At 42.0% G+C, this 27,242-nt stretch overlaps 1 protein-coding gene across 1 annotated transcript in view; it reads right to left on the reverse strand.

Annotated features, from left to right (window-relative positions):
• Positions 1 to 23,971, reverse strand: part of arid2 (AT-rich interactive domain 2) — a 36,027-nt gene extending 12,056 nt beyond the window's left edge. The window contains exons 1-5 of the mRNA XM_080888003.1: positions 21,789 to 23,971; positions 21,572 to 21,665; positions 20,517 to 20,614; positions 6,252 to 6,385; positions 265 to 483 (exon numbers count right to left, since the gene is read on the reverse strand). Of these exons, the coding sequence (XP_080744129.1) occupies positions 265 to 483; positions 6,252 to 6,385; positions 20,517 to 20,614; positions 21,572 to 21,665; positions 21,789 to 21,880 (637 nt within the window). The 5' untranslated portion in view covers positions 21,881 to 23,971. The remainder of the gene's footprint in view (positions 1 to 264; positions 484 to 6,251; positions 6,386 to 20,516; positions 20,615 to 21,571; positions 21,666 to 21,788) is intronic.
• Between the last annotated feature and the right edge of the window lie 3,271 nt (positions 23,972 to 27,242).

Below are 27,242 nucleotides of genomic sequence, written 5' to 3' on the forward strand. Positions count from 1 at the left end.
CTTCTTCAATTCCCCTTTGACAAATTATATTTAGGGGTTGCTAAGAAGACAGAACCTTTGATCCTAGAACAAAGAGGTGAGAGAGGGGAGGCGGCAAACTGGGAAAATATTTGGAGATTCATGCCCACAGAATAATTGCTCCTCTTTAGGGAAGCACAATTAAAATGAAAATGCTTTTTTACTAAACCAAGGTAAACAACCTCGGTCTTTTTATCTAAATGTTATAATGCTACTGTTCAGTATGTGAAGAGCTGAGGAACGTACAGTCATCGAAGACGCCGGCGTGTGCCAGAAGCAACGTGACCAGTTTGGGGTCCTTGTCCAGCTGCATGGCGTGCTTGCTCTCGTTGGAAAGCAGCGTGCAAACGTTAACGGCAAAGTCCACTTCATTGGGTAGGCCCGAAAGGAGAGACAGCACCAGTTTGTTGTAGTCACATGGTGGAACGAAGTCCGTAGACAGTCCATAGCTTTGGCGGAGATAGTCTGAAGGGGAAGAAAAAAAAAGAAAAAAAAAAAGGAGAATTAAATATCAGTGAGGTGGGAGAAATGTCACATACCTGCTTTCTATAGCAACCTCAAGCAAACAAACTCAGTTGAGGTTATACAAGTGCTGTACAGGTTATACAAAACATATTTTATACATAACAGTCACAGAGTCACAATAAACACACTAAAAAATCATCTAAAGTAAATAAGGCTGTTTGCTCTTTAAGGTGTCACCACCTTACTTAACAGATCCTGGATCCTGAAACTGATTGGAAGTCGGAGTGAGGAGACCAGCGTAGGTGTGATGTGATCCGGCCGTTTCTCCCCGTCAAAACACGAGCTGCTGCAATTTAGTGCAGCCAGGCGACAAAATAACGAGTGATCAGAGCCAACATATGAAGAATGCCAAGAGGTAATAAAAGCATGAATTACTCTGTCAAAGTCTTATGGCAGGAGCTAGGCCTTCACCTCACTGAGGAGCTTTAGCTGCCTTATTCGCTGTAGTCATTTTTACACGTGCTCTGTAGCCCTGAACCCTTCCAGGAGAGAGTGGGAACAAGCGCTCAACACCTACACTGAACTCGCCAGCTTTGTGGTACAAAGTCTGTGTGCTGATGTGAGCAGTGCAGGTCACACAGCAGTGAAGCGGTGAGCACTGTGGCCTCACAGTGTGGAGCCTGTATGACACCCTCCCCCTGCCGTCCAAAGACAGCCATGTTAAGATAAATAGTGACTGGCAATCTGTCAAGCTCACGACCCTGACTTTGACAAGCAGTTAAGATGACGGATGGGTGGATGGAGAACATGGCTGACAAAAACTAACGCTGTGTGCTACATTTTTACAAAAGGGTAAGTTCAGACTGTGTCGTGACATTTTTCAGAGTTCAAGTATGAGATCAGCTTCTGATTTAGCTGCGACGCTGTGAAGTAATGTCACTTGTGACATAAAAGAAGATGCGGTGGTAGTCACGACACGAGCGGGTGACAAGTGTGAAAGAAGCCAAAGTGTTAATTAGGAGGTTTAAAGTCAGGTAAGGTTCATCATGGGCCTCCTGTCAACAGCCATCAGTGACTCTGCAGTTGGTTTGGAGTTTTATTTGATTTTAAATGATCAACAATGAAGCAGGACAGCACATTGTATGAGTGTTTTCAAAGTAATGACAACATCATGTAAATCTGAGCAGTGAGAAGGCGGCGGCCTTCAGCCGGTCCCTCAGAGGACTACATTTGCCTGCACACTTTCAGCAAGTTCAGCCCCTGTTTCCATTTCCTTTAACTGAAGTTTCAGCAAACGAAATGGGCACGAAGTTGTTTTTAGCTCAGATTAGTCTGATGTGTCTGGTCTCGACTTATGAACACCCTTTAACTTTTAATTGCATCTGAATGTGAATCAGTCAGCCTCCATGATGAAGGTTTTATAATCAAAAGACTTGTAATCCCAACTGCTAGCTGTGTGGGAAAAACAAGGCCCGATTTCACTATTATTACTGAGAAGCTCTCCGGTGTGGAGGTGCAATCATTTTGTAAGCAAAGACCTGAGATTCCTCCCTGTGCTACTGCCGGATTTTCTGCCATCCATCATTTTGTGTGCATAGGTGTCATTTCCCTCCCCCAAACAGTGGCTATTTCACTGTGGTGCAGGGTCTTTGTAGACTGCTGCCTCTGGAAACCAATCATAACAGAGAGAGAGGGGGGAGTCCTGCTGAGTGAATCTGATTTCCATGCTGAAAAGGTTTGTGAAGCCAAATGTAATTCAGCTGAGCTGCCATTATAGCAGCTACGGCTCTATTCAGAAGCTGCCTGCCTGAGCTTGTCCTCCAGCACCTGCAGCGAGCCGGCCGCCGAACAGAGGCGCAGAGGACTGATAGACATCGGCTCGTCTGACGGGTGCAGGCTTTATGAGCAGGAATGAATTAACAGTTGTCGCGCGCCTCAGAGACAACAGCGTAAAGAGAGGCTCGGTGAGAGGTTTCCAGAAAAGCTGTCAAATAATTACCGCTCACTATGCAGTATAGTTATATTTAAATTCAGGGCCTGTGGTACAAATGGGCTTCATTTCTCAAAGATCTATCAGAGGCAGTGCACAAAAATCAGCCAGTATCCGCTCACTGCAGACACATCAGTGTCACTGTGAATAAAAGATACCTTCTTGCCATCAAGTATGTATGTAAGGGGTTTCATGATCACACCAACGGGACGCTAATATCGGTCTTCATAAACAATTTTATGGTAGCTTCAGTAAGTGTTGCAATGATAACACGAGGGCCATCCCACTTGTGCCGAAGCTTTGCTGCCATGATGGAAACTGGCAGCTGATAAATCAGCCACACATTGCAAACACCAGCCAATAGCAGCCTTGTTAATTGTTACTGGCCTAGCAGCGAATCAGAAGGCAGCGTCTAATCGGAATCTGTTGTGTTAAATCAGTTTTACAGCAGTTAAATGTTCAAAGATGGCGTGATTTCAAATGTTGGAGTTTACAACCAGCGTCAAAATGTTTAAATAAAAACAAAAATTCTAAATCAGCTCATAAAAGAAGGTAAAGAAATGCACATTTAACATTTATCGCTACGACTCTTAAATAATATAGCCAAGATGACCATGTGCCAAGCCTACAAGCATGCTAGCAACCTGTCAAAAGTCTCAACTTCAAGTTTTGCGAAGATGATTCCCAAAACGTTGAGGGCCAGACGTCAAACCAAAGAGTTTGGTGCATGGCGGCAAACATTCATGCCACCTTAAAAAGGCCTCATAGTTCCATATTATCCTAATAGAGCACATAGTTCTCACACTTAAAACTTACTTGTGATTCCTAAAGTTTCTAAAAGCAGAGCCCTTTAATCATGAGCCCCCTAGTCTGTGGAAACAGAGCTCATAGTTTGCATTTGGGCAACAGACGGTACTTTTACAGGCTCTACGTTTTTTACTGTTCTTTTTAGGCTCAAAACTTTATTTTCATATAGCTTCTTTAAACCCAATTCTGAAAATGTTGGAACGATGTAAAAAAATTTAAATAAAACCAATTAAATGACTTAAAAAGCTCATAAACCCATAAATGTTTTCACAATAGAACTAAGAAAACATGTTTAAACAGATGTTTTACCATTTAATGGGGATAAAAAGAATTCTAAGGCAGCAACAAAAGGCTAGAAAACTAAGATATCCAAAAAAGACGCAGCTGGACAAAGATTTTGCAACTATTTAGATTAACTGGCAGCAAGTTAGCAACATGCCTGGGTATAAAAAGAGCATCTTAGAGACCCAGAGTTCCACTCATCTGCAAAAAACTGTCTATAAATTGTAGAACACTTGTGTTCCTTAACATAAAATTGCAAAGCCTTTGATCATCTCATCATCTACAGCAAATACCATCAAAAGATTTAAGAGAATATGGAGAAATCTCTGTGCGCACCGAGCAAATGAATACCGGATGCCTGTCATCTTTAGTCCCGCAAACAGACGTGACTGACATGGAAATCACCGCATGGGCTGTTTAATGCTGCAATTAGCAGAGCAACAAACTGATGAACTCATTAATCTTCTGTAATCTATTTTCTTCTTAAATATACAACTTGTCAAATGTGTCGATGAAAATATTTTCCAATTCATTTGTAAGTTAAGTGCTAATGTATTTATAGGCAAAACCTGAGAAATTAAGCCAACAATGAAGCCATGATGAAATTGGTGGTTGCAGCTCTAACTCTGTGGTGGTCAGGTTAATACCATCTTTGTGTGCTGCTTAAAGTTAGGTGAATGTACAGCTGCTGTTTCGACCTTTAATGGTGAAAACAACACGCTGAGAGAACCACAAGCATAAAAAGTGTGGGCGTCGAAAATAAAAGTCGCCGTAAAGCTACGCAGAACTGTTACACTTTTTCATCATGAGCTCTCCTTCCATCATACAGATTACAACTGATTTAAAATTAATGGTTTGAGCCAAGGGCATGCAAGAGCGTTTGAGTATTACAAGCACAGAATTAGTGAATCATCACCGCTCAATACGACATAATACTTACAATCACAAGCTTTAGGGGAAAAAAAAGCAGGAATAAAAGTGTTGTACAACAAGTATTATGGGGGAGTAACTGTTCTTTGGCTAGTGAATGAAGGTGGAAGGGGGGGAAAAAAGAAAAAAAAAACCTTACAAGCCGCAGTTAAGTTCACCACCATTTGTCGTGTTTTCTGCCCCTCCATGGTCGTGTTTTGGAGTCAATTAGCTCAGCGGGCAGCAAGGAAAGAGCCTGCGACTGAAAGGCTGGAGACTCTAATCTAAAGTGAGGCAAAGGGAAAACCAACAAGTGCTTCCCTCTTCCCTTCATCAATAACTGTTGTCAGGACAGTCAATTACCTCTGAGAGCAGCCCAGCAGTCAGCTCTACAACGTTGTGAGGCTAATGGATATCTCACACTGTGTGTGTGTGTGTGAGCGCCGCCTGACAAAACAGACAAGAGGCCGGCCTTGGATGCATACGCAGAAACATTTTGTGTGAAATATAATGTGACTCTTCAGGGGCTGCTTTTTGTAAAGAAAGTGGCTGCATGCCTGGCTTTGAAAAATAATTAGTCAACGCTTAGGTGTGTGTAAGCAACTTCCAAGAAAATGAAAAAGGCACAGACAAATCACTGCATGCTTCGCAGGCTCAGCTCAAACACAGCAGCACTTAGCAAGGTGAAATCTGAATTAAATGAGTCACTGTGTAACAAAAGGGATTAAATGAAAAGTACAATAAAGCAGAGTCGTGAATTGGACCAACAGCAGAGAGGCTCGACTATCCCACAGTGTGTTTGAAATCCTGTAATATACTACAGCAAACCCTGCCAGGAGAATCAGGACTGAGGGGGTTTCCTGTGTAGTATTTTGACTGCAGAGAGTATAAAGTCTTGATTATATGCAGTCGTCGACACCTGGTTATTCAATGGCTGAGCAGTCATTCCTACCATTCAAAGTCTGCTGCCATGGGTAGTTGAACTATAATGTAAATTATCCACAGTCAGGAAAACAACCAGGCACGAGGTCATCTGCGTTAAGTCTGGCGATCACTGTAATTCTACATCAGACGGACCCAAGTGGATCCTGGTGGACTTGAGGTATAGTTGAGCCTTAACAGACCCAGTCTAAACAAAAACCCTGCATCTTAGCAGGTGGATCTGGCATCTGTGTAAAGCACAAAGGCTGTGGATGAAGGGAGAGCTGCCTGCCGAGAAACACACATAAGGATGCCCTACGCATGCTTAAAGGCTCAGACGTTTAAAACTAGAAAATTACAATTAGACCTTTTACAAAAGGCTGTATCACATGAGCTCATTAGTGTTTCTAACCTCCACAGCAGAACGAGCAAATGAAGCCTGCTTGATGCCAGAACATGAAAAGCTCACATGAATTTGTAACACACCACAGTGTGTCATCTAACACTATCGGAGACAAAGCTCTCCGATTCGTCACAATAAATTCAAGTGATGAAAACAAAAATCCTAGAAACAAATGGCAGAGTCGTATTTCTGTGCATATGCTTAACCTGAGGGCTGATCAGCTCTGCATTTGTTGCACACACCCAGCGCTGATGAAGTGATGCGCTGCTGCAATCATGCCTGTGTGAGGACTGAGTGCTTGAGTTAGCCAAAGGGCAGAGAGAGACCGAGACACAGATGGGATGAACTTCAGAGAAATGAACAAGTGAGAAAGAAAACGTATGCAAGCAGAAACTGGACACCTGTACGTGACACAGACGTGACAGAGAAACACAGTGATCACAGACAGGACTTTACCTGATACAATGTGTTGCTGGTAGTTATAAGAGTTGGGAATTGCACCGATTGGAAGAGAGGCTTTGGGATTCCCTGGCTGCGCTTCCTCGTCATCCTCGCCAAAGTGGTGGACTTTCTCATACTTCTCCAAGTATCTGTGCGGCGGGAAGAGAGAGAGAGGGAAAACAGGATAAGCAAACATCTGAGCTACTTCCTTTTCAAGGTGCAAGGTTGTTTTTTTTTTTTAATGCACACGGGCAGATTTTTGAGAGCACAGAAGGGCTGAAGTCGATGTTTTAGAGTTTTAAGTTAGTTGTTGGCTGAAGCTGTTCTAAGAATGAGGGCAAACAAAATTTCAGATTAACTGGACTGCTTTAGAAAATGTGAAGGAGAACTTTATTACTCTTAACTGCATCTTCATAAGTTATACTTCTTTTCCTGCTGACAAAGGCCTCCACCCATTCATGCTACAAAGTGAATGCGTAATGCAACAATTAAATGACAGAAAGTAGGGCTGCTCGATTATGGCAAAAATGATAATCACGATTATTTTCACTGAAATTGAGATCGCGATTATTTGACGATATTTATTTAACCCTTTAAGACCTACTATAGAACCAAGTCCGCCAGAGCTTTTTTTTTTTTTTTTTTACATGTTGTAGTGCCGTTTGTGGGAGCATTTCAATTTGCTATGCAACTGTTATAGCCCATATTTTAATAATATGTATGCATTAAGTCCATAGTAACTACATTAATTGCAAAAAAGTGCAATAAACTACAAAAAAATTGAAAATCGTTTTTGTTTTTTACATGTATTTCTACTTGGAGAAATTTAAGAGGTTTATCCCTCAAAACTTTAAATACAAAAAAGTTGCAAAAAAAAGTTTACAACAACAGGAAATTTATTTTGAGTGTCTTCATAGTTTTATTTTGGAGATACACCAATTTTTATATACTGCAGGAAAAACGAAAAAACAATCCTATGATGCAAATTTGCAAAGAAAACAGCAGGTGCATCAAAATAAACTATTTCCAGCAGTGCAATTTGAGTTCTAAGCATCCCAGCAACTATTCAGAAAGGTCAAACATGACCAGTATAGGCTTTTAAGGCCTACAAGTAAAAAACTACAATTTCCGCGAAAATGACGTCACTTCCGGTTTCGGCCAGGAAATGGCGGACATGCGACAGTTCCCGCTGACGTCTGTTTCACTGTGGGAAGTGTTACGAACAGCTGATAGGAACGGCAAAGCGTGTTTCTGGAATATTGTGTTTTTGTTCCTGCAAGAGCTTTTTATGCAGTTTTTGCAAAGCTTTATGTGGAAGGAAACTGTGACCGAGGACAAGCTGATGGCATAAGATGTAAGTACAACTCCTCCGGTTTCATATGCAAAACAAATTATTGCGCTAGCTTACACAGTTCCGGTTCTACAGGGATTTAAAAATAGTTACACAACACGGAGCGTGCTGCTCTGACCGACTTTAAAGGGTTAACAATGACTTTAAAAAATAATATAAAATAGTGTGCAACACCACTGAAGTTTTTTTTACCTCGCTTTTCAACCAGCGGCAGTCACTCTCCTCTCCAAATAACTTCTGTTTAGCTTTCCGGGCTTCCCTCGGGTCCTCTTAATCAGCGGTCTCCAACCTTTTTTGCGCCCGACAATATTTTCACGGACCGGCCTTTAAGGTGTCGCGGATAAATGAGGGAGGGGCTAATAATCGGCTCAGTCATTTTTAATGATCGTTGAAAGCCCAGATCGTAATCGTGATTAAAATTCGATTAATTGAGCAGCCCTAACAGAAAGTTCCTGTTTTTTCAGTATCCACTATAGAAATGTATGACTTTTACAGTAGTAAAAGATTACTACTACTACTACAGTAGTAATCTTGCTATTTTTTTTATTACAGGACAGTCTGTGCAATGAGCTAACAGAACTTTTTCAATAATGTTACACATTTATTTCTTACACTTTAAGCCCAAAGCATAATTTCTTTATCATGTCGAAAAGCAGAGGTATCATTTTCTACTTCTTTTTCTGATATTTAAAAATACCCGAGGGATTAAATGTGTCGCTAAACTTCTTTACAGTGACAGAAAGGAGAGCTTACGCTGGTCCAGCCCGCATAAGATCAAAGAGGGTCCGATGTGTGCCACAGTGTAAAATCAGTCTGACATCCCAGCTCTAAAGCTTTAGGAAACAGAGGCAACGCAAAGACCGTTTTCAATTTCAGCTTTTTCTAAATCCGGATCTCTGAGTCGGAGAACAAAAACAACAAATAACTTTTCTTCATACACACATTTCCTTCAGTGATATGGCTTTAAATAGCTCGGCGAGAAGAAGCCACAAAACAAAAGAGCAGCCGTGATGGCAAAGATGGAAAGAGCACAACTGGCAATGATTTGTTTATATAATAAAAAAAGGAAAGAAAAACCCCAACACAAATAATGCTCTGTGATAATCACACACTCTTGCATGGTGAAAAGTCCACTCTTGAATTTTCAGATAGTGCTAAACATGTGCAACTATGCCCGATAAAAAAACAACAACGAACAAACAAACAGTAAAACTAAAAGGAATGAAAGAAAATAACACTGTTTGTAGTTACTTCTCATAGTTGCGTTGGAGTAGGTTTATACTGTAAAGTGCCAACACTGAAGTACTACCATCCTTAAAGACACAGCTACTAGACGATACAGCCGACCGCATCCACAGTAATCTCTCACTGCAAAAAGCCACTGATTGGAAGAAGAAGAACCCACAAGCATAGGAGAAACTACACGAGGAAGACAGCAACTAGTGTGGCTGCCGACACGGATCTGAACAGACTGGCTGATACAAAGAGAGTCGGGTACGGAAGCACTTTGCGTTTGCAGCGGATAACCACTGGCTGATAACTGATTCTCAAATGATAACATCCAAATGATGCAATCATCCTTTTCAGACCACATGAGAAAATGCTTAAAATTTAGTAAAGCACCTAAAAGATCTCACAGAACTCAAGGTGAATGAGTTTCAGTTTGTATTAACATTATTCTCATGTCATCCTTAAACACACTTTAGCATTTTGTTGACATTCCTGCTGTGAAGTCAGCCGTGACCCCCTGTATTTACAATGGCTAACGTAAGATAAATGCTTAAAGCTAATGTACTGTAACTAACATTACACCTTGTAGTCACATCAGTAAGCTACTCAGCAATCATCCCAGCATTTCAGTCTGTGTCCTGTCAGCAAAACATATTCTTAACATTTCCTGTTACTTTAATTTACAGATGAATGCTTTTATGTCCATTTTTGTGATTTATTTAGGCTAATAAGTCTAGCAGGTGGAGGGGATTTAGGGCAGTGTGTCAGATTCAGTTAATCTAGAGCTAAAGCAGAGTCTCTTTGAGGAATGCCCACATCGTTTCTGCAGACTCTCCTTGCTTCTGTTATGCATGTTGCAGACAGACGATTCACAGCTGGTCCAGCTGAAGAACTAAAAATGCATGGGTTGAGTGTCACTGGGTCTCCTACTAGGATGAGAAAACGTTGATGTGACCGACTCTGGACGTCTCTGTGGGAAATGTGTTACAATAAACTATTTGGGAGATACTAGAGTGAAGTAACTAAGGGAAATATGTCAATTAATGTAACACACTTCAAATTACAAGCAGAGTTGAAGAATGAGACGATGGAAGTAAGATCAACACCTGCTTTCACTGGAAACAACAAAAAATTATATAAATAATGTGCTCAAATTAAACTCAAAGCAATACAAGTAAAAGGAAAACATAAAAAAAACAAAACAAACAACTAAAATTTCCGTAATGAATGCGACCTGTACGCAAAAATGCCCTGAGGCCTTTGGGGTCACTTTACTGCTTTACTTTATTAAAACTATGTTATGTTACAGCATTACCTGCTGGTGTTATTATGAGGAGTGCTTTGTGTCATCAAAAGGAAATGCCCCATTGCAATTAAACTCTCTCAAGGGTGTGCAGCCTACTACCCATTTACCTTTGAGTGATCTGACTTTATCTCATTGCATAACAAGGTGATATAGGCAGTATTTCCTCTAACGTAAAATTAGGACAGAGTTTGTTTGTTCCCTGAGTGTGGCAAATGTCTGCAACACCAGCATCACAAACAGGCCAGCACGGCCTCAACTGCGGCCCTCAAACCGGTTCTTTAAAATGTGAAGTCAAGCTCCTTACTGTGTGACTTATCACCCTGGCACCGAATCATGCAAATACTCAACTAGCTTCCAGCTCGCCAAAGGAAAAGGCAACACAATAAACACACCAGATTTCTCCCCCACCCCACAAAAATGCAAGAGTTCATGTTCACTCCTAAACTGCCCTGCAATCACTAGAACTGCAAAAACAAAGCAGGGAATGAAAGGAGCTAAACATCCTTTTATGGGCTCTGAAGCCTTAAGTAAAGAATGACATACAATGGAAATAAGCACACAAAAAGAAAGTACCGTCTTTGCATAACATGCACACCTCTCACAGTCATAAAGGGGGGCTTTGCATGCTTTCTTAAATTTTAAATGCCGCACTTTCCATGCACCTGAACTGCCGGTTGTTAGGCAACTTTGATTTCAAATGAATGAGCTACATACACATTTTCCTCACTTTTACCTGCTAAAAATCTATGGTAGAAGCAGCTGCAAGCCAAAAGCAAATTCCCTCTCATTCTTGGGAACTTCTCACTCAACTTGCATGGAAAAGAAAAAACGTTCCGAATGAGCATGTGACTGCAGATTCAGACTTTTTTACATATCATAAATACCTCGTAAAAATGTGCACAAACTACGCACACGCGCACACACACACACACACACACACACACACACACACACACAGTAAAATACCTTAGTATTACCAGTGTGGCAAGCCCAGCTTGTGTGGCTGTGAGTCACCGAGCGAGTGCTGTTTCTGAATTAGGCTCTGCTAGTTCATCGTGGCCGAGGTAATCCCCCGTTCGCTGGCTGCCGGGTGACACGCTGGACTATAAATACACTCAGCCTTCATTTGCAGAGAGAGACAGAAAGTGAGTGAGGGAGGAAGAGCAGGAGAGCGATAGGGCCTACTCCCGACTGCAGCGTCATCAACCGCTGTCTGAGTACAAGCATGAAGAAAGGAAAAAAGAAAAAAAAAAAAAAGGGGGGGGGGGGCATGGGAAGAGGGGAGAGGAATGGGCTGCAGATGCTTGTGCCTTCACTTCCCCCTTTTCCCCCACCCTCATGCGCGCATTTTGAGAGAAACATCAGTCCCTTGCAGCTTCAGTAGCACGCGACCACCAGGCAGCACAAACCGCCGTGGCTTGCCTCAATATTACTACAACCGTTTAGGGAAGTGTGTGCATGTTTTTTTTGTTGTTGTCACAGAGCGCCTATTTTCCCTCCAAAATAAATGGGCTGAGCACGCCCGCATGGGGGAAACTCGCAAAGCGCGAGCAGTGATGAGCAGACCCCGGCGCAGACAGCTACTGTCATTAGCGCGGCGTTATTTACGGACATCTGGATCAGGGATTGGGCACTCTAGTCTTCAGTTACTCTCAACTACCCAAATGCCCCCAGTGCGTGTCAGTGTATGAGAGTGGACTGCCCCCTGCTGGACGAGGACGCTGAGATTACAAACACACACAAAGTGAAAGTTTCTGCAGAGAAATGTTTGCTGGGGTTTAATGGAGTTGGCTGCCCAGCGCAGGCTGAGGGTGGTTTACTTTGTCAATAATCACGGGAGCGATTATGGAGGTCACTGAGCCAACTGAGAGCGGGATCACTGACAGCACTAACCATTTGTTCAACTTAAAGCCAGTACAGAGCATGCATGTCAACTGACTCATGATGATGCAAAGTTGCTTAAAGAAGACTAATCTTTTCCTCACTTTCTAACATGCATATAGCGTATATAAAAAGGGTGGAGACACCTTAAAAAAATTGCCAAAATTTCAAGTATTGATATCAGCACACTTTTTCTCCTTTTGGCGCTGAAAAATGTCAGTAAGCACAGAAATCCTCATACAGTCGTTTCATGCACTGCTTTGTTTACGAGTGGTGGACAGTCAGAAGAAAGCTGCCTTAAAAGCAGAGCAGCTAAAGCAGAGGAGATGTAACGATGCCCAGTATGAGACATATAAAGATTATTTTGAACTGTGAGTCATGCAAAGCCACTCCTGTAGAATCCACTAATAAAAATTTGGCATTGAGAATGAAAAGCGCCACATTGGCACTGTGCTCTGCTGAATGGAACCAACGCTAACTCGTCAAGGAAAAGTGTGACCCGAGTGTCTCTATCTTTTTTGGAAAATCCTGACATGAGCTGTTAAAGGGTCCTTTCCGCTGAAAAGGATGCCTCGGCTACATCGGACTTTGCGATGATAGCTTTTCACCACGCAGGCACATCATTGCCTTGAAAATGGAGATGGTGACCACTCACACATTTTGTCTAAAACCAGTTATTTTGTAACACTATAAATAGTAGGATGAATCATTGGTATGGCTGTATATTCAGAACTAGGGCTGCCACGATTAGTCGACTAGTCACGATTACGTCGACTATCAAAATCGTCGACAACTAATTTAATAGTCGACACGTCGTTTGAAGATTTGTAAGATCCCAGAAGACACAGGAATAAGTAGTAGGATTTAAGAGTGTAATAACGGACTGAAGATGGCAGCACTGCATGTACAAGGATGCCAGCTGCCGTTAAACCCCGAAGAAGAAGAAACTGTGTCCCAGAATTCATAGCGCGGCCCAGCTCAGTTTCCAACAATGGCGGCAGTTAGTTAGTTTTAATGTTACTCTTATTATTCTTTCTGGGTCACAAAATAAACATTTAACATATTTTCAGACGAGAATGTAGCTGTGTAAACTTCAAACATCTGCTCAGTTTATCAAGACACCACATATTTTCAAAAGCGCTCCGACGTTTCCGGAGACGTCTGTTACCCACTAGCTCGTTAGCTAGGCGGAGTTACAGGCTCACTAGAGCCGGTGAGAACACCGGACTCCCGGCAAATCGTTTTCAAACCCACCCCGTCTTTCGCTACTCAGGTTAAATATATATAAGTCACTTAGAGAACTTAAAAATGATATTGTTTGGCTTTTTTCAGTATTTTATTTGTTCCTGAGTAAATCGGTTTGGCTGAGATTAAAGTTACAGTTTTTACACAGCTTAATAAACGTCAAGCAGACAACTGATTATCAGAAGTGTGAGATGCTCGAGAATATACTCAGGTGTCCTGTTATATTTTAGATAGCAAGGAGCAGACGGCTGAGTTTACTAAACTTCTCCAAAACAATCTGCAAATTTCATTAAAATTTAATAAACTATCATCTTGTCTTTATTTTTAGTTAGCACATACCTTAAACACTTAAAGCTGTAGTGATGATAGTTATATAAGAGCAGATGCATGCTCGTGCAATAAGCTGTACGTTTTACGTTCAATGGATGCATGATCTGATTAGTCGACTAATCGCAAAAATAATCGGTGACTAGTCGACTATCAAAATAATCGTTTGTGGCAGCCCTATTCAGAACATGCTAAAGTGTGATCCATCCAAACTGTAGCTGTGATTGGTTTTGTGGGTTCCACTATTGCCCCGACAAGAAGAAATCAAAAAGTATTTATAATTTCATTACTAAGGACATTTGTTTATATAATAAATGTAAAAGCTGCAATATTACACTGAGGGATTTTCTAGGCTGTTAACTGTCTGGCTGATAAAATTGGAGGGAAAACAAAAATCTGCCTAAGTGGTTAGTCTGAATGTGAGAAAACAGTTCAAACTGAGCACAGTCTAATGGATGAGGTTAGAGACAGTCTGTGCAAATATTGTGTGTGCATTTAAGAGTAATTTGAAACAGTTAATTACATTCTTCAGTAAACCAGTCGTATTTTAAATGCAGTTCATACATGTGGCACTTTAGGCTGTGCATAACACAATGACACGTGTTTACTATGTGTGGCCAACGCGATCAGAACGACAAGAGTCATTTAAAATAAATAAATTAAAACCTTCCCAAAAGCAGACACATTTTCTCGTTTGGCTCTGAAGTTATCTGCTTTCATTTCTTCATCACATCCCATCTGCCTTCACGGGTCCCGAATGCAGCAATGAGACCCTTTTAGACACTTAAGGGGGATCCACACAGCAAGCGCGGGGCAAGTGGGACCAGCGAGTGGGCTGGTCAACCCTACTAATATGTCAATCATTATTTTCCTTCACTCTTATTGGTAGATGCTTTGATCACTTGTGTCAAAGCTGTGGAAAGCTTAATCTGGGAGGCACGCCTGCAGAATAATGACTTTGGTCAGACAGACAGGTATCTGTAGGTGACACTTTGGAATCATCGGTTAACTCAAGCTGTACACTGACTCATACTTCTAGGGGCCGACAAGCAACATGCAGTTTACCTGTATGGTCGACTAGTGGCCCACATTCCTAAAACACAACATGCTAAAACAATTATTGAAGTCAGTGCTACTTCAGCTTACTGGGAGCGTGCTCAGCTTTAGGTTGCCAACTGGCTCTGGCTCTCTTGTAATTTGCCTCCCCCACCCCTCCTCACTCAGACCATCAGTCTATAGATCTTCGCTGCACAAGGTGCTTTGACTGCTCACGACTTTGAAGCCACATCTATTAATGAGGGCTCAGTTCACTTCAGTAAGATGTGACGGTTAACCTGGATGCCACCTTCCCTCAATTTGAATGCAGCCATCAGTGATATGCCTGTGCCTCCCCAGGTCAAAGTCTCCCGTGAGAAGGCCTATGAAAACAATAACACTTGTATGGGCTTATAAAGTGTTTCTCACTAGTGCTTGCTTTAATTGTCTATATAGCATGTACATAATCTTATCATGGGTGTCTTCCAGCACTAGAACATTAGAGATTTACTCTTTAGAGAGTTTACTCTTTTAAGACACGGGTTGCTATTAACTTGGGATTGACTAAAATACAGAGAATAAACTCCAGTTAAAAGCAAACCGCAAGCTAAGTCATGCAGTTCTGCTAAAGAGCTTAAGAAAATGGCAAAGTCTGGTTGTGGCTCTGCCAAATACATCTGCCTGTTAGCAAGGAAACTGAGAGAAGGAGATTAGGCTATCAGTGGTGGCCAACACTGCTGGAGGGCAGGTCAAATTACAGACAGACCCAAAAAAAAAAAAAAAAAAAGTCCCAAGAGCCTTCAGATGTTATCTGTGATAGAAGGTTTGCTCTTGTATTGTGCAACATCTTCTACTAATGCGTATAAAACCACAGGAGGCAGCACTGGTCCACATGCCTCTCTCGATAACTCATCTTCATTTAGGCGACCCTGAGCAGCAGCTAGGATGGAGCAGGAGGAATACAAAGAGAGCTAATGCAAGCCAGATCAAACGCCACTTCATCCAGATGTTTCAGGAGAACTTACAGGAGGCTGTGCAGCATGGCACAGGAAGCAGTGGCACCAAACAGCCATCACGGTGCATGGCATAATCTGATAAAACGGTGTGAAAATTAACACCTGCTAGAAAAATATGTGTGCAGTCCAAAAGCTGGGCAATAGTTCAATGTTGTGTTTTCATTGGTTTGTTGCCTTCTAGAAACAGCAATATCACGTGTGTAAAGCTAAAGACCTGATGTTTAACGAACTGCACAGATATGTGTCGTTAGCGGTGATTCCACACTTTATCTGGAAGATCCGTGTAGAATGTGTAACAGCTGATTTATTGGACATTTATCAACTCGTTTGTTTTTACCATTAACCATTACTCTAAGACCAGAATCAGCCATTAACTGCTTCCCCAAAAGAGGATTTCGCCCTATACCGGACATACTCCAGCTCCACCAGCTCTGAAAAGCCATTCTAACCAGAACCTGCAGCAGGTGGAGAACTGGTTCATGTGTCATGCTCACCAAAGCTACAATGGCAGAGGAAGAGTCCATACATGGCTACAAATAAAAGCAAACAAACAAACAAAAAAAAAAAAAAACAGGTGTGACTTCATATTTAATTTGAGAATGCATGCATGTCTCCTGTTGCAGTGCACATGCACTCAAATGCAACCTACCATAAATAACACATCAATCTAAACCGACTGCCACCATAGACAGTACAAAAGATTGCTTTTCAGACCCAAAAGCTACATCAAAGTCAAGGTACAAGTGCCTTAGACATACATCCTTTCAGTGAACACCAGGGGGTGATCCCCAGGGTGGGGGGAGACTAACCAGAACATAAAGTCCATGTTGTGAATTTTGCTCATTTTAAGAGTCAGAAAACGTGTGACCGACAACCCATTAACCAATGAGTTTTAGTCATATCCATTCCTACTCGTCACATCTAGTTTGAAAACACCAACAGGGCAGCGGTGAAAGTATCCCAAACCAAAAGCAATGTCTATATTTCATTCTTCGATTGCAATGTAGATCTATTAACAGATGTTATCCCTGAAAGTTGCAGTTACTTCAAAAGGTTTCGGTCTCTTTGGGCAAAGCATGGTTCACTATACAGACAGAGTGACAGGACACAAGATCCCCAAGGCTGATACGATTCTATTCATTTGACACTTTCTCCTAAGAACATAGATTCAAATAAGCATAAATTTGCATTAATCATAATCCACTAGCAGTGATGTCATGCTCACATGAGTGTACCACCTTCTAATTGTAAGGGTCTAAAAGAAAGGTCACAAGGCAGAAACGGTTGAGAAATGCACAGCTAACAGAAGAGGACTTGATGTGAAACATCCTACTATTGAGTGAAATGAATAAACCCATGAGCGGGATTGCACCTGCTTCTCCGTGTTGCTGTTAGCTTTTAAAGAGTGGTCTGCACAAGAAGCACCCTGCTGAACTCTGGAGACAGATCGCTTAGTGTTGGCTGATTCAGCATCAAGCAGTATACACAAAGACCTGTTTCTGTTTGTCTAACCACAGTATTGAAGGAAAAAAAAAAAAGCAAACTCATAAGCATAGCATGAGTCAAAAGGTGAATCCAATTTGAAACACTCATGAATGAACATGTCAACAGATCACTGTCACGTGTGCTCATCAAATCAGACTTATGATTTCAAAATAAATGCATTTTTGAAAGAAGGCATTTGGATAAGTAAATATAACACAAGGGGCTTTCTGAAAACTCTCCCCGTTTAACAGTTTAAATATGTTACTGAAAGCCAGAATAAGCCATAAGTACAAAATAAAACAACTGATAAATTGTCCATTTGAGCTTTTGCAGAAGCTGGAGTGAATGTTCCTTGATGTCAGGCTCAAGGGCCCTATTTCCTCCCAATGGGGTTGCAGCAGCGAGGGCAAACAAAGGTTAAAGCGGGGTATCCGTCACCTGACTTGGTTTCTAGGTACAGCACGCCTCAGTTTGGGAACAAAAAGTAGTCGAAGACTAAAGCTATTTCAAAACACTCTTCATTCACTCTCAAATTACAGAGTTTGCCCGAACAAACTGCATGATGGTGTATTAGTGGGAACAACACAAAAAAAAAAAAAAAAAAAACAAGGTTGTGAAGGTTCAAAGTTTGCTCCAAACCACTTCCAAATAATATGAAACTACTAATGGAAGAGAAAACCGTGGGAGACGTGAAATTGTGTTGACTGAGAATCACTTGAATCGTTGCAGCCATGGGAAAAAGTGGAAGCAGTGTTGAGTAACTGGAAGCCAATCCAGCAAAATTCAGGGTAGAGTACATATAGATATGTCAAATTATAGAAGGGGGAAAAAGGTAGCAGGCTGACAGGAACAGATTTGGAGGGGAAACGTATAAACTGGCTGCAGTGATGTAGCAGACTGTCCTATTATCTCCCCAAACTCCTTAAATCCCTTTAAATTTTCACACTTTTTCATGTTGTGTACAAGTCCTGGCCATATTCAATATATTATTTAACACTCTCCTTCACCGCCCTCCCTTGGACAACATCCTTCTGTATGTCTGACTGACTGATCAGGGATTTTCTTAATGTCGCACCTCTTATTTACATATGTATCTCGTGCCCCAACACTGCCAGTAAACGAGCCCAAAAACAGAGCTGCGTCTTGACTGCGCCCTCAGAGTGTCAGAGTGATCTGAAGCTGGTGCTTTGATCCAGACACGAATCCGTCCACCCCTGAAGTTGAAATGAAATCAGCGCCATTGGTGAAGATTGATGTCAAAGCAGCGCTCACAACACGTTGAAAACGAGCTGGAAAAATGTTTCTGGCACGCGTCGCTCACTTATTACAGTGACATTCAGATATCAAATAGATGGCAGTGGGAGCTGGCACTGAACTTCAGCGCTGCTTATTACTCTGCGCTGAGTGGGAAGCGCTGACCAGAGAGGGGGGCCACATCGTGATCGTCCCATTCATTCAGAGAAAAGAAGTCAGGGCAACAGGCGGTGCGATCCTGGTGAAGGTTTTCAGAGCTGTACTTTTCTACCTGGGAACTCTTGGAAAATAATTCAGAGAGTGGATAAAATAAATAAGGAATGAACACTTTAAGATGGGCCTGTTTAAGATAGCAGACTTAAAAAAAAAAAAAAAAAAAAACTAAACTGCACCCAACCTGACAATGCCCTTAATCATCACTTATAAAACACAAACTGTTGCCTGTGTGTTCACAATAGTTAAAGGAGCAAACATTGCTCACAAACTGCCAGGCTGTCAGTGGTTACAGCTGGTCATTCAACTGGATAATCAAGGTTAACTGATATTAGCAAACATCCACCCAGCTCAAGTGTCCTTGAGAGAGAGAGAGAGACACTGAATCAGACACTGAATCTGAACCCTGTGTACCTGCCTATGACCTCTGAACCCCCCGCGAGACAGCAAAAGAGAAATTTCCTCCACAGCATTTACAACATTCACCCACTTTTTGCCAGGCAAAAGTAAAAAGGGGGGGGGGGACAGCATGCAGGGAAGAGAGAATAGTCTCTTCATTATCAGCGGCAGTTGAAGCAAGACAAGCCCTCGCTGCCCGCTGCCTCTGACATCCACTACACCGAGCCACCTCAGATAAACTTTAGAAAGCAGCTCCGAAGGCTCTCGTGACACAAGAGCGCAGCAGCTGTAAGCGAGGCCTCCTTTCCTCTATGTCTCATCTTCCTTCCCAATATTATAGGCAATAATTACAGTGACTAAGCTCAGCGAGACAGGTGAAAGAGTCTCAGATGGCCGTAACGTTTATTTATATCATTTTCTGACTCAAGTTTGCATCTGGTATTTATGAATGTGGTCTTGACATAAAATAACAGCTGCATTTATTGCTCAAATTGTCCACGCAAAGCAAACTTAAAGAAATCCAAAAGCTGTTTAATACTAAACCTGTTAGACACAGGCAAAAAAAGAAAAGAAAAAAAAGTCTTATGTCTGTTAAGTTTTACTTAGGCTGTGAGGATATCTGCATAAATCCCAGCACAGAAAACCAAACAACTTTGCACTGCAGCTACTTGCACTGTAGTAAGAGGAGGACTAGAGACGACCAACTGCTGTCTTGTCAGAGGTCAGGGCTTCCTAGTGGACCATTGCACCAAATCACATGATCATTTGCTTGAGAAAAGCTGTCTTGTAACGCATTCTGCCATTAACACTGATATGTAGCAGGTTAATACTTTGTAACCAAGGAGGTATTAAGACTTTGACCAATTCTAACTGCATCCATAACTGTGGGTAATCTGTGAACTATCAGCAGATAACTTGTTGACATAGAAACTTGCAAAATATCCACGAGCGGATTACAAGTGTTTCACTGCAGGTGTGATCCCTCGTAGGCAGGTGCTGGTGAGGGGAACAATCGTTGCATGCATGAGGAAAGGAGTACAGCGAAAGAGGCCAGCACCAAAACCACAAATGCCAGCTGTTGGAGAAGGCAGACTCTCATCATGACAGATAACTTGGGTTAAGAGTTTTGGAGGGGGGCTGTGTGAAATGCACATCAGAGCCCACATATCTGCTCAGTGGTGCATCAAAACCAAATGTCCTCTCCTGGCTACAACATTTTCACCAGTTTGACATACAAAAATCCTGCTTTAAACCGTGCTCCAAAAAAAACAAACAAAAAAAAAAAAAAAAAAAAAACAACGCTACGATCCACACTTGACAGCCCTCACATTTAAGACTGGTGTTCTTATCTAGCCCTGCCACAGCAAAAGTACACAATAGAAACTTAAGCTGCCTGACACAATGTTGTCCTAGTGCAGGTTCCCAGCAGAGAGGCGCAGAGAGGGCTGGATCCTGCATGCTGACTCCATCTCTACATTTGTAAACACTTCCCACATGCTACCTGAGAGGACAAGAGCTGCATGCTCCGTGCCACTTACCGAAGGTAGTACTGTTTTAAAGCGAATGCAGCGTTGGAACAACTCCTCGGAAAGTTAAACTCCTCTCCAAGTTCAATCCATTGGTTTTTGTCAGATACCTGAAAAGAAGAAATGAGTTCGTTAAGAGATGAAAAACACCGGCGAACCACAAACAAAAAAAGAGCGGTTACACCGACAGCAAGCCATCTGGTCTGCCACAGGTTCCCCCCGCAAAAAAAAAAAAATGAGGCAACACTAGAATCATTAATCAATAACTTTTGGAAACTGCTCTAAAATATTTTAGGAGGAGGGAAAAAACACCAGAGTGTTTAGTATAAAATTATTATTTTTATAAGTTTAGCCTCACATGTGTTTATTAGCCGTGCTTATTTACAATTGAGTACAATAGGTACAACTGCCTGACTCCCTTTAGGTCATTATCGTTACTGTTCAGGCTAGTTAGCACTGTAGCTAACGAGCTAACTTGACTTTCCTCATTTTTGGCGTTAAAACCTAGCGGGGCTAAACTCCAGCAAACTGCCCCCGGCGGTAAACAAATGCTTTAGCTTGAGGCGACCCGTTTGAATTAGGAGTGGGCTTTTGGTAGCGTTTACTGTATGCACTGCATGGGCCTGTGAGGCCTACATTTTGTCATCAGCCATGAAGCCGAAGAAAGATGGCTATGGCGAGAAAGAAAATTCAGGCTTCCCCCCCCCCTCCCGGGTGAAAACTACCGGTAAAACCCCGGGCGAGACGCCGCGACCTAAGCGGTGTTTTCCTAGGCCGGGCTCCGAGCCGATAATCGATGTTAAACGTGCCCGCTAATTTTGAGTCGCTCCAACTGCACTCTGACTCGGAGCGGTTGTACACTCAATTCAAACCACACACAACAACATAAGCCACCACATTACATAGAGATACATGGCAAACTAGCACAAGGCCAACACCGACCCACTAACGCTGTTCTGGAAGCTTACACTTGTCCCGTGTTACCCATACGGAGTTGTGGAGTGGTCCACCGGGAAGTCCACGGAAGGCAGAGTGTGGAGAAAATAACACTTTTAGTTCGCACTCACCTTAGCAAAGCCACCTAAAGAGACGACTCTGATATAGAGAGCATTCAGATCCAGCTCTTTCCCACCCACGATAGGAATCTTCTTGAACGGCGATCTGTTGGAAAAACACAAGAAATAAATCCACATTTGTTTAAATAACACTTCTGGCAAACTCGCCGCTGCATGCAATGGTGATTTAAAGTTATATTTCTTGGAAATAAAGACGCCCCAATCTCACCCTCTGCTTTGGTGAAATTGCCGCAGCTCGTCCAGGAAAGCCTGTCCTTTCCTTCGCTGATCTAGTAGATTTTTCCCCGTCGAATTTGCCATTGTTTTTGCATGCAAAAACGGTTATACCCCACTTCAGTCGCTTCTTAAGACACCAAGGATCCCATACTCCGCCGGCGCTCAGTCATTCGCCAAGCTGAGTGTTTAAAAAAGTTAAAGAAATAGCTGATAGCAAGAAGAGCGGCAGCTCGCTAATAAAGACTGATGCACACAGAAAGCAAGCCCGATTCAAGCCCGTACTAAGTTCCAGCGAACAGTCGCAAATACGACCGATTTACCGGCAGGTTAGAAACGCCATGGCAGAAGGTGTTGAATTAATGCTTTTGGTCGCGGTTGTATTCGTTTGGAGTGGTTTGACAGTGTGTTACGGACGCAGCTCCGAGGCTATCGCACACACTGTAGAGCGGCAGAGGGATCCAGTTCTCAGACAAAAAGATGTGAAGGCCGCGGAGGCCGGCCTACCATGCGTGCAGCGACCTCTATGCCCGAAAGAGGAACTGCACCGTCCAGAACCGAGCGACCGCTGGAACAATAGAGACTGTTTTCTTTTTTAGGGACCGTCTGCCCTCTTCCCTCCGTGTGGAAAACGGGTCAGGAGGTACTTGGAAATGTCCCGTGGGGGAGGGGATAATACTAATTAATTGAGCACCCTTATTTTACCAATAAAATACGAGAACATATTAATCGCTGAATATTTTTATAAAAGGGAAAAAAACGCAGTAAAATTATTTCAAAATAGCCTTTACAGAAACTCTTTATAAACTGACAAGATATTTTTATTATGCTTTTCTACAGTAGAATAAGAAGTAAAGATACACTGTTCATCTCCTTCAGAAATGAATGAATATAGCGATCAAAATATCAGTAAATTAATAATAGTCTTTATATATGTTTTTTTTTAAATCCTGTAAACAATTTCCCTTTTAATGGTGATATTACCTAAATGTTTACATTGCACAGTATCCTGGTGCAGAGATCAGGGAAATCTTATATGTTCACAGTGACTGTGTAGCATTTATGGTGGTGCAAAATTTCCCTGCACACTGTAATTGCTAACTTTAAAGTTAAGGTTTTGGGTAGTTTGCATATGTTCAATACAGTCTTCAAGTTTGTTTGTTTTTCCTGCCATGCTGCTTTCTTTTTTCTCTTTCTTTTTCTGGTAAGCTGCCACTATCCCTTGCTGACCACTTCAAAACGACTTTATCTCACGGGATGGTTGGAAATTACTCCTGATCCCTTTTTCCTACAACTGCCAAGCGGATATCTTCTTGATGGGGTTACATTCAACCATTACACGTACCCCTTTGCTCAATGAAAAACCTGTCACAAAATGGCGGAGACGTACGTTAGCAGACCCCATTTTGAGGAATTGACACTAGACAGTGGAAAAGTGCATGTCCCTGCGCGTGGTTTTCGAAATTGGGCTCTTTTTTTGCAAACAATGTGCGGCGCAGCAGAGCTCACCTCGCGTCTGTTTGGACTCCCCACCCGTCAACCGAATTCTGGGCTAACGTGTCGGTTAGGCGCTAGCCCGTTAGCTTTAGCGAGCGTTAGCAAAATTCGTCACTAATCTTTTCTGAGGGAATCGCGCAAAGCCAGCTACTCTGTCATATTTTACGCCGACGTGAAATCTAGTTCTACTCTTTTTCCACTGCCACTCGATAATAAGCGCTTTTTCTGGAAAGAAATTGTTGCCTCCGTGAACTCTTTGGACGGTAGCGGTGCCTGCTTCCTACTTTAGCCTGTCAGATTCCAATCCCCTGTAATCACTGCTAACAAAGTTACCTCTCCGTATGCCAGCTGCTTACATAGAAGCTCACAAACAGGCAGCAAGGATGCATATTTTCCCTACATTCATCAACCGCTAAAACCCTTTTATTACTCTCAAGAGATTTGGCTAACAATCTCTAGCCTTAACAGAAGGCTAACACTGTTAAGGGCGTGCTAAGTTTTGTAGCTACAGGCTAGCCGTGGTGCGTGCGTGCGATCACAGAGCAGTTGTAGCTAAGCCAAACAGCATTTAAAACTTAATTTTAACAGTCGAAAATTGTCAGTAAATTGTTTTTTATTATATTTGGATTTTTGGGGTTAATGCTACCACCACCGACCGGTTTTGCCGAGATAGCAAATGTAAATGCAGAGCGAAATGGTCGTTTATTACGCGTTGTCAGTAAAATGGATCTCTGCTAACATTTAGGGCAGAAACGTTCGTAAATGCTGTGACAGTTTACTGTCAAACACCAAAATGTTTATTCTGTGCATTTGAGTGTCATAAGTAAACGAAAACCAGCGGAATTGATTAACAACTAATAAAGAGTGGAATTGTTGGATACTGCGTTCAAATTTTAGAACTATTCTTTTAGAATAGTTAAGATTTTAACAGAGCCTGCGTTAGTGGCTTTATTCTTATAGTGAAGTACTTTTGAGGAATTTTTTTGGACTAAACAAGTGAATAAATACTACTTCTAAAGATTAGCTGTTTGTTCTAATAAATCCTTAGCCTGTTGTATGATAAATCACAGGAACCTTGAAATGCTTGCATGGTTCAAGAAAGTCAATCACCTTATACTTGTTTATAAGTAGAAAAGTTTTATCAGCTAATCTCCAGCTCATTTCCTTCCTCCCACAATCATAAATGTACCAACTAAGGTGAAAGAAAAATACTACAAATCACATTCACCATTATTAATTCATATCCCTAAAGCGCACATTGGGGAACAACATAGCTCTGTCTTTCCTCCATTCATTATAATACATTAATGAAGCGATGAATAGTGTGCTGTGGCTGCATTTGAAAGCTCCACAATCAGTTATGCCATCACTACAGAGGTCCTCATGTGATGTGACAGTCAGGCCTCTCATGACATATGGCGCAAATGGGGGCAGTTAGCCCAAGCTGCCTGCAAGCACGCAGACAAAAGATCCCAGTGGGATGCTAACCGCATGTAACGTCCTTACACTTCCCTCCACCCTGTGGCCTCTGCCGGAGCTCTTATCGCACAGGAGTCATAGTGTTGAGAAGCCGTTTGGTGGAAAAGGGCTCCATCTTCTGGTAGACAGGCATTGTGTGGAGGGGTAGTGAAGAGTCCCCTCATTGCCTTAGGAACATAATGAGGGATCAGTTGAGAGATTTTAAACTGGATACAGTGCTACAGTTGGAGCAGGATGCATGCTGGGAGATTAAGGGAGGGAGCTGCATGGGGTGGAGACTGATCCTAATGCAGATGGAAATAGTGTAATTTAAAAAGTTGGTTGTAGAATGAAAATAAGTACTTTAATTTTGGTTATTGATCAGGTTGCGTATTTGTGTTAGTATGTGAATCAATGAGACAACAGGCCTGTCTCTTTACTGTGAACATGACTTCAAAAATCCCTCCAAGATGGAAATAAAAGGACGTTATGGAGGACGTTGGAGTCGGATGATTCTCTGCGACACAGATACATTGTATCATAGTTGGTGATAATATGTAACATTAAAGTGTTTCCATATCTGTTTCGTGGCAGCAGACCTGAGTCAGTGACCCACTGCCTGTCAAGTAAGTGGTGCAGGAGGCGGTCAGGATTAGTCATGGCAATTTTATTTATATAGCACATTTCATTACGTGCCAGCTCAGTGTGCTTAACGTAAAAGATAAAAGCCTATATAGATCTAATATACCTTAAAGCAATAAAAACAACAATAAAACCTTGCCAAGAACCTTGGGAAGAGTTGAAAGATGTGCAGCTGATGACCTGAGAGGTTTGATTGGGTTATAGACAGCAAGTCAGAGATCTACTGTGGTGCAAACCACTGAGAGGTTTATGAAGTAACACAGGGGTTTTTAAAGGAAATTCTGTATTCATGAAGTGATGTTGATGTGTTTAAAGTTCTGTACATTCTGAACAAGCTGGTGTCGTTCTACTGATGGATGTATATGACGAATGACTGTTCAGGGACCTCCTCTCGTGATTCAAAAAGCATTTCAGAGTTGCTCTGTTGGAGTCACCGTCTCTGATGATGCTCCGCCAGCAGATGGAGAAACTGAAAAACTGAAGCCCAGTAAAGAGAAAAAAACTTGGACTAGAACAATAAGCGAAACTCTCCTCCCCAAGCTGCCAAGGAGGAAAGATGTTATTCACATGATTCTTCTCTACGGATACAATAGTTTGGTATTTTACTTTGGTAAAACAATGCATAAAATTCAATGTTTTCATGCTGTTAATTTTTTGGGTGATGCAGTATCAAATTGTATTTTTTTAAGATGTACTAATTAGTTGATATTATCTTTATATATATTTATTATAAAAATATAATAATGTGAATAAAACTTATTTTAAAAAGGTTCTGACATATTTGTGTCACAGCTAAGGGAGGGTCAGTGCCACCCCAAGGCCCCCTTTAGACGCCCTGCTTTGCATCACCCACACTCCACCATTGCTGTAGAGTGATCCAAATGTAATAAAATCACAATGTTGTCGATACTTAATGATTTTCACATTACAAGGATCATTCCAACTTACAAAACAGAGCTTTCATCAAATCATATTACAAATTATAAATCATAATCATAATTCAAATGAATTAAAAACCGGGATTTGGACCCAGCCGTCCAAAAACATGGCCCTTCTTTTTTTTTAACCATTTTGCTGTTGTCTAACTTGTGCCCTTTGGGTCACTGCCTCTCTTTGCAAGATAACGTGGTGGTTCAGTGGTTGCACTGCTGGTTTTACAGGAAAGTGTCCCAGGTCATGGTCTGCACTTGTTAGGTTGAGTTAGGCAGGCATAGTTCCTCCTGTGGGCGGAGCCTCGTCTTCCCGCTCTTAGGCCACCACACCTGTTGCTCACCTGCCGCCTCATTTAACTGAATTTTTGAACCAGCCTCTGCCTGGATAGTCTGTGTGGTAATTGGACTCCTCGAGTGTTCCTGACATTAATGTCTTTGTTTCCTTGCAATCCAGAGCTCTCTGTGTGGCCGAGGAGTGGCCTTCTCGCTGGATCTACTCTCTTGCTGAACCCAAGCTGGTTCATTCCGTCTGAAATCTCCCATTAGTTCACTCCCTGCCTTCATCCACCTACCTGCCCACCCTCCTGTCTCCTCCACTACCACCCTCAAGCAAACTAGTGCCGCTTACAGGAGTCTAAGCTTATTTTAGATGGCTAACAATCTAAAATAAGCTGTTCCTTACACGTCTAATCTTTAAAAGGATCGGAAATTGTCACAACAGGTTACGATGGGGGAGATCTTAAAGGCGTGGTAGAATTGCTGTGATTGCTTTTAATGTTGCTCTTTTAGTGATATGTTATTGCACATGACGCACATGTTAGTGTTCACTTATCTGTACTGAATATCAGTTGTGTTTTCTTATTATTGTATGTTGCAACATCTGCTGCCCTTTAGACCAGGTGTCTCTTAAAAAATACATT

Source organism: Rhamphochromis sp. 'chilingali', assembly GCF_963969265.1.
Source record: "Rhamphochromis sp. 'chilingali' genome assembly, chromosome: 7".
NCBI classification, from domain to species: domain Eukaryota; kingdom Metazoa; phylum Chordata; class Actinopteri; order Cichliformes; family Cichlidae; genus Rhamphochromis; species Rhamphochromis sp. 'chilingali'.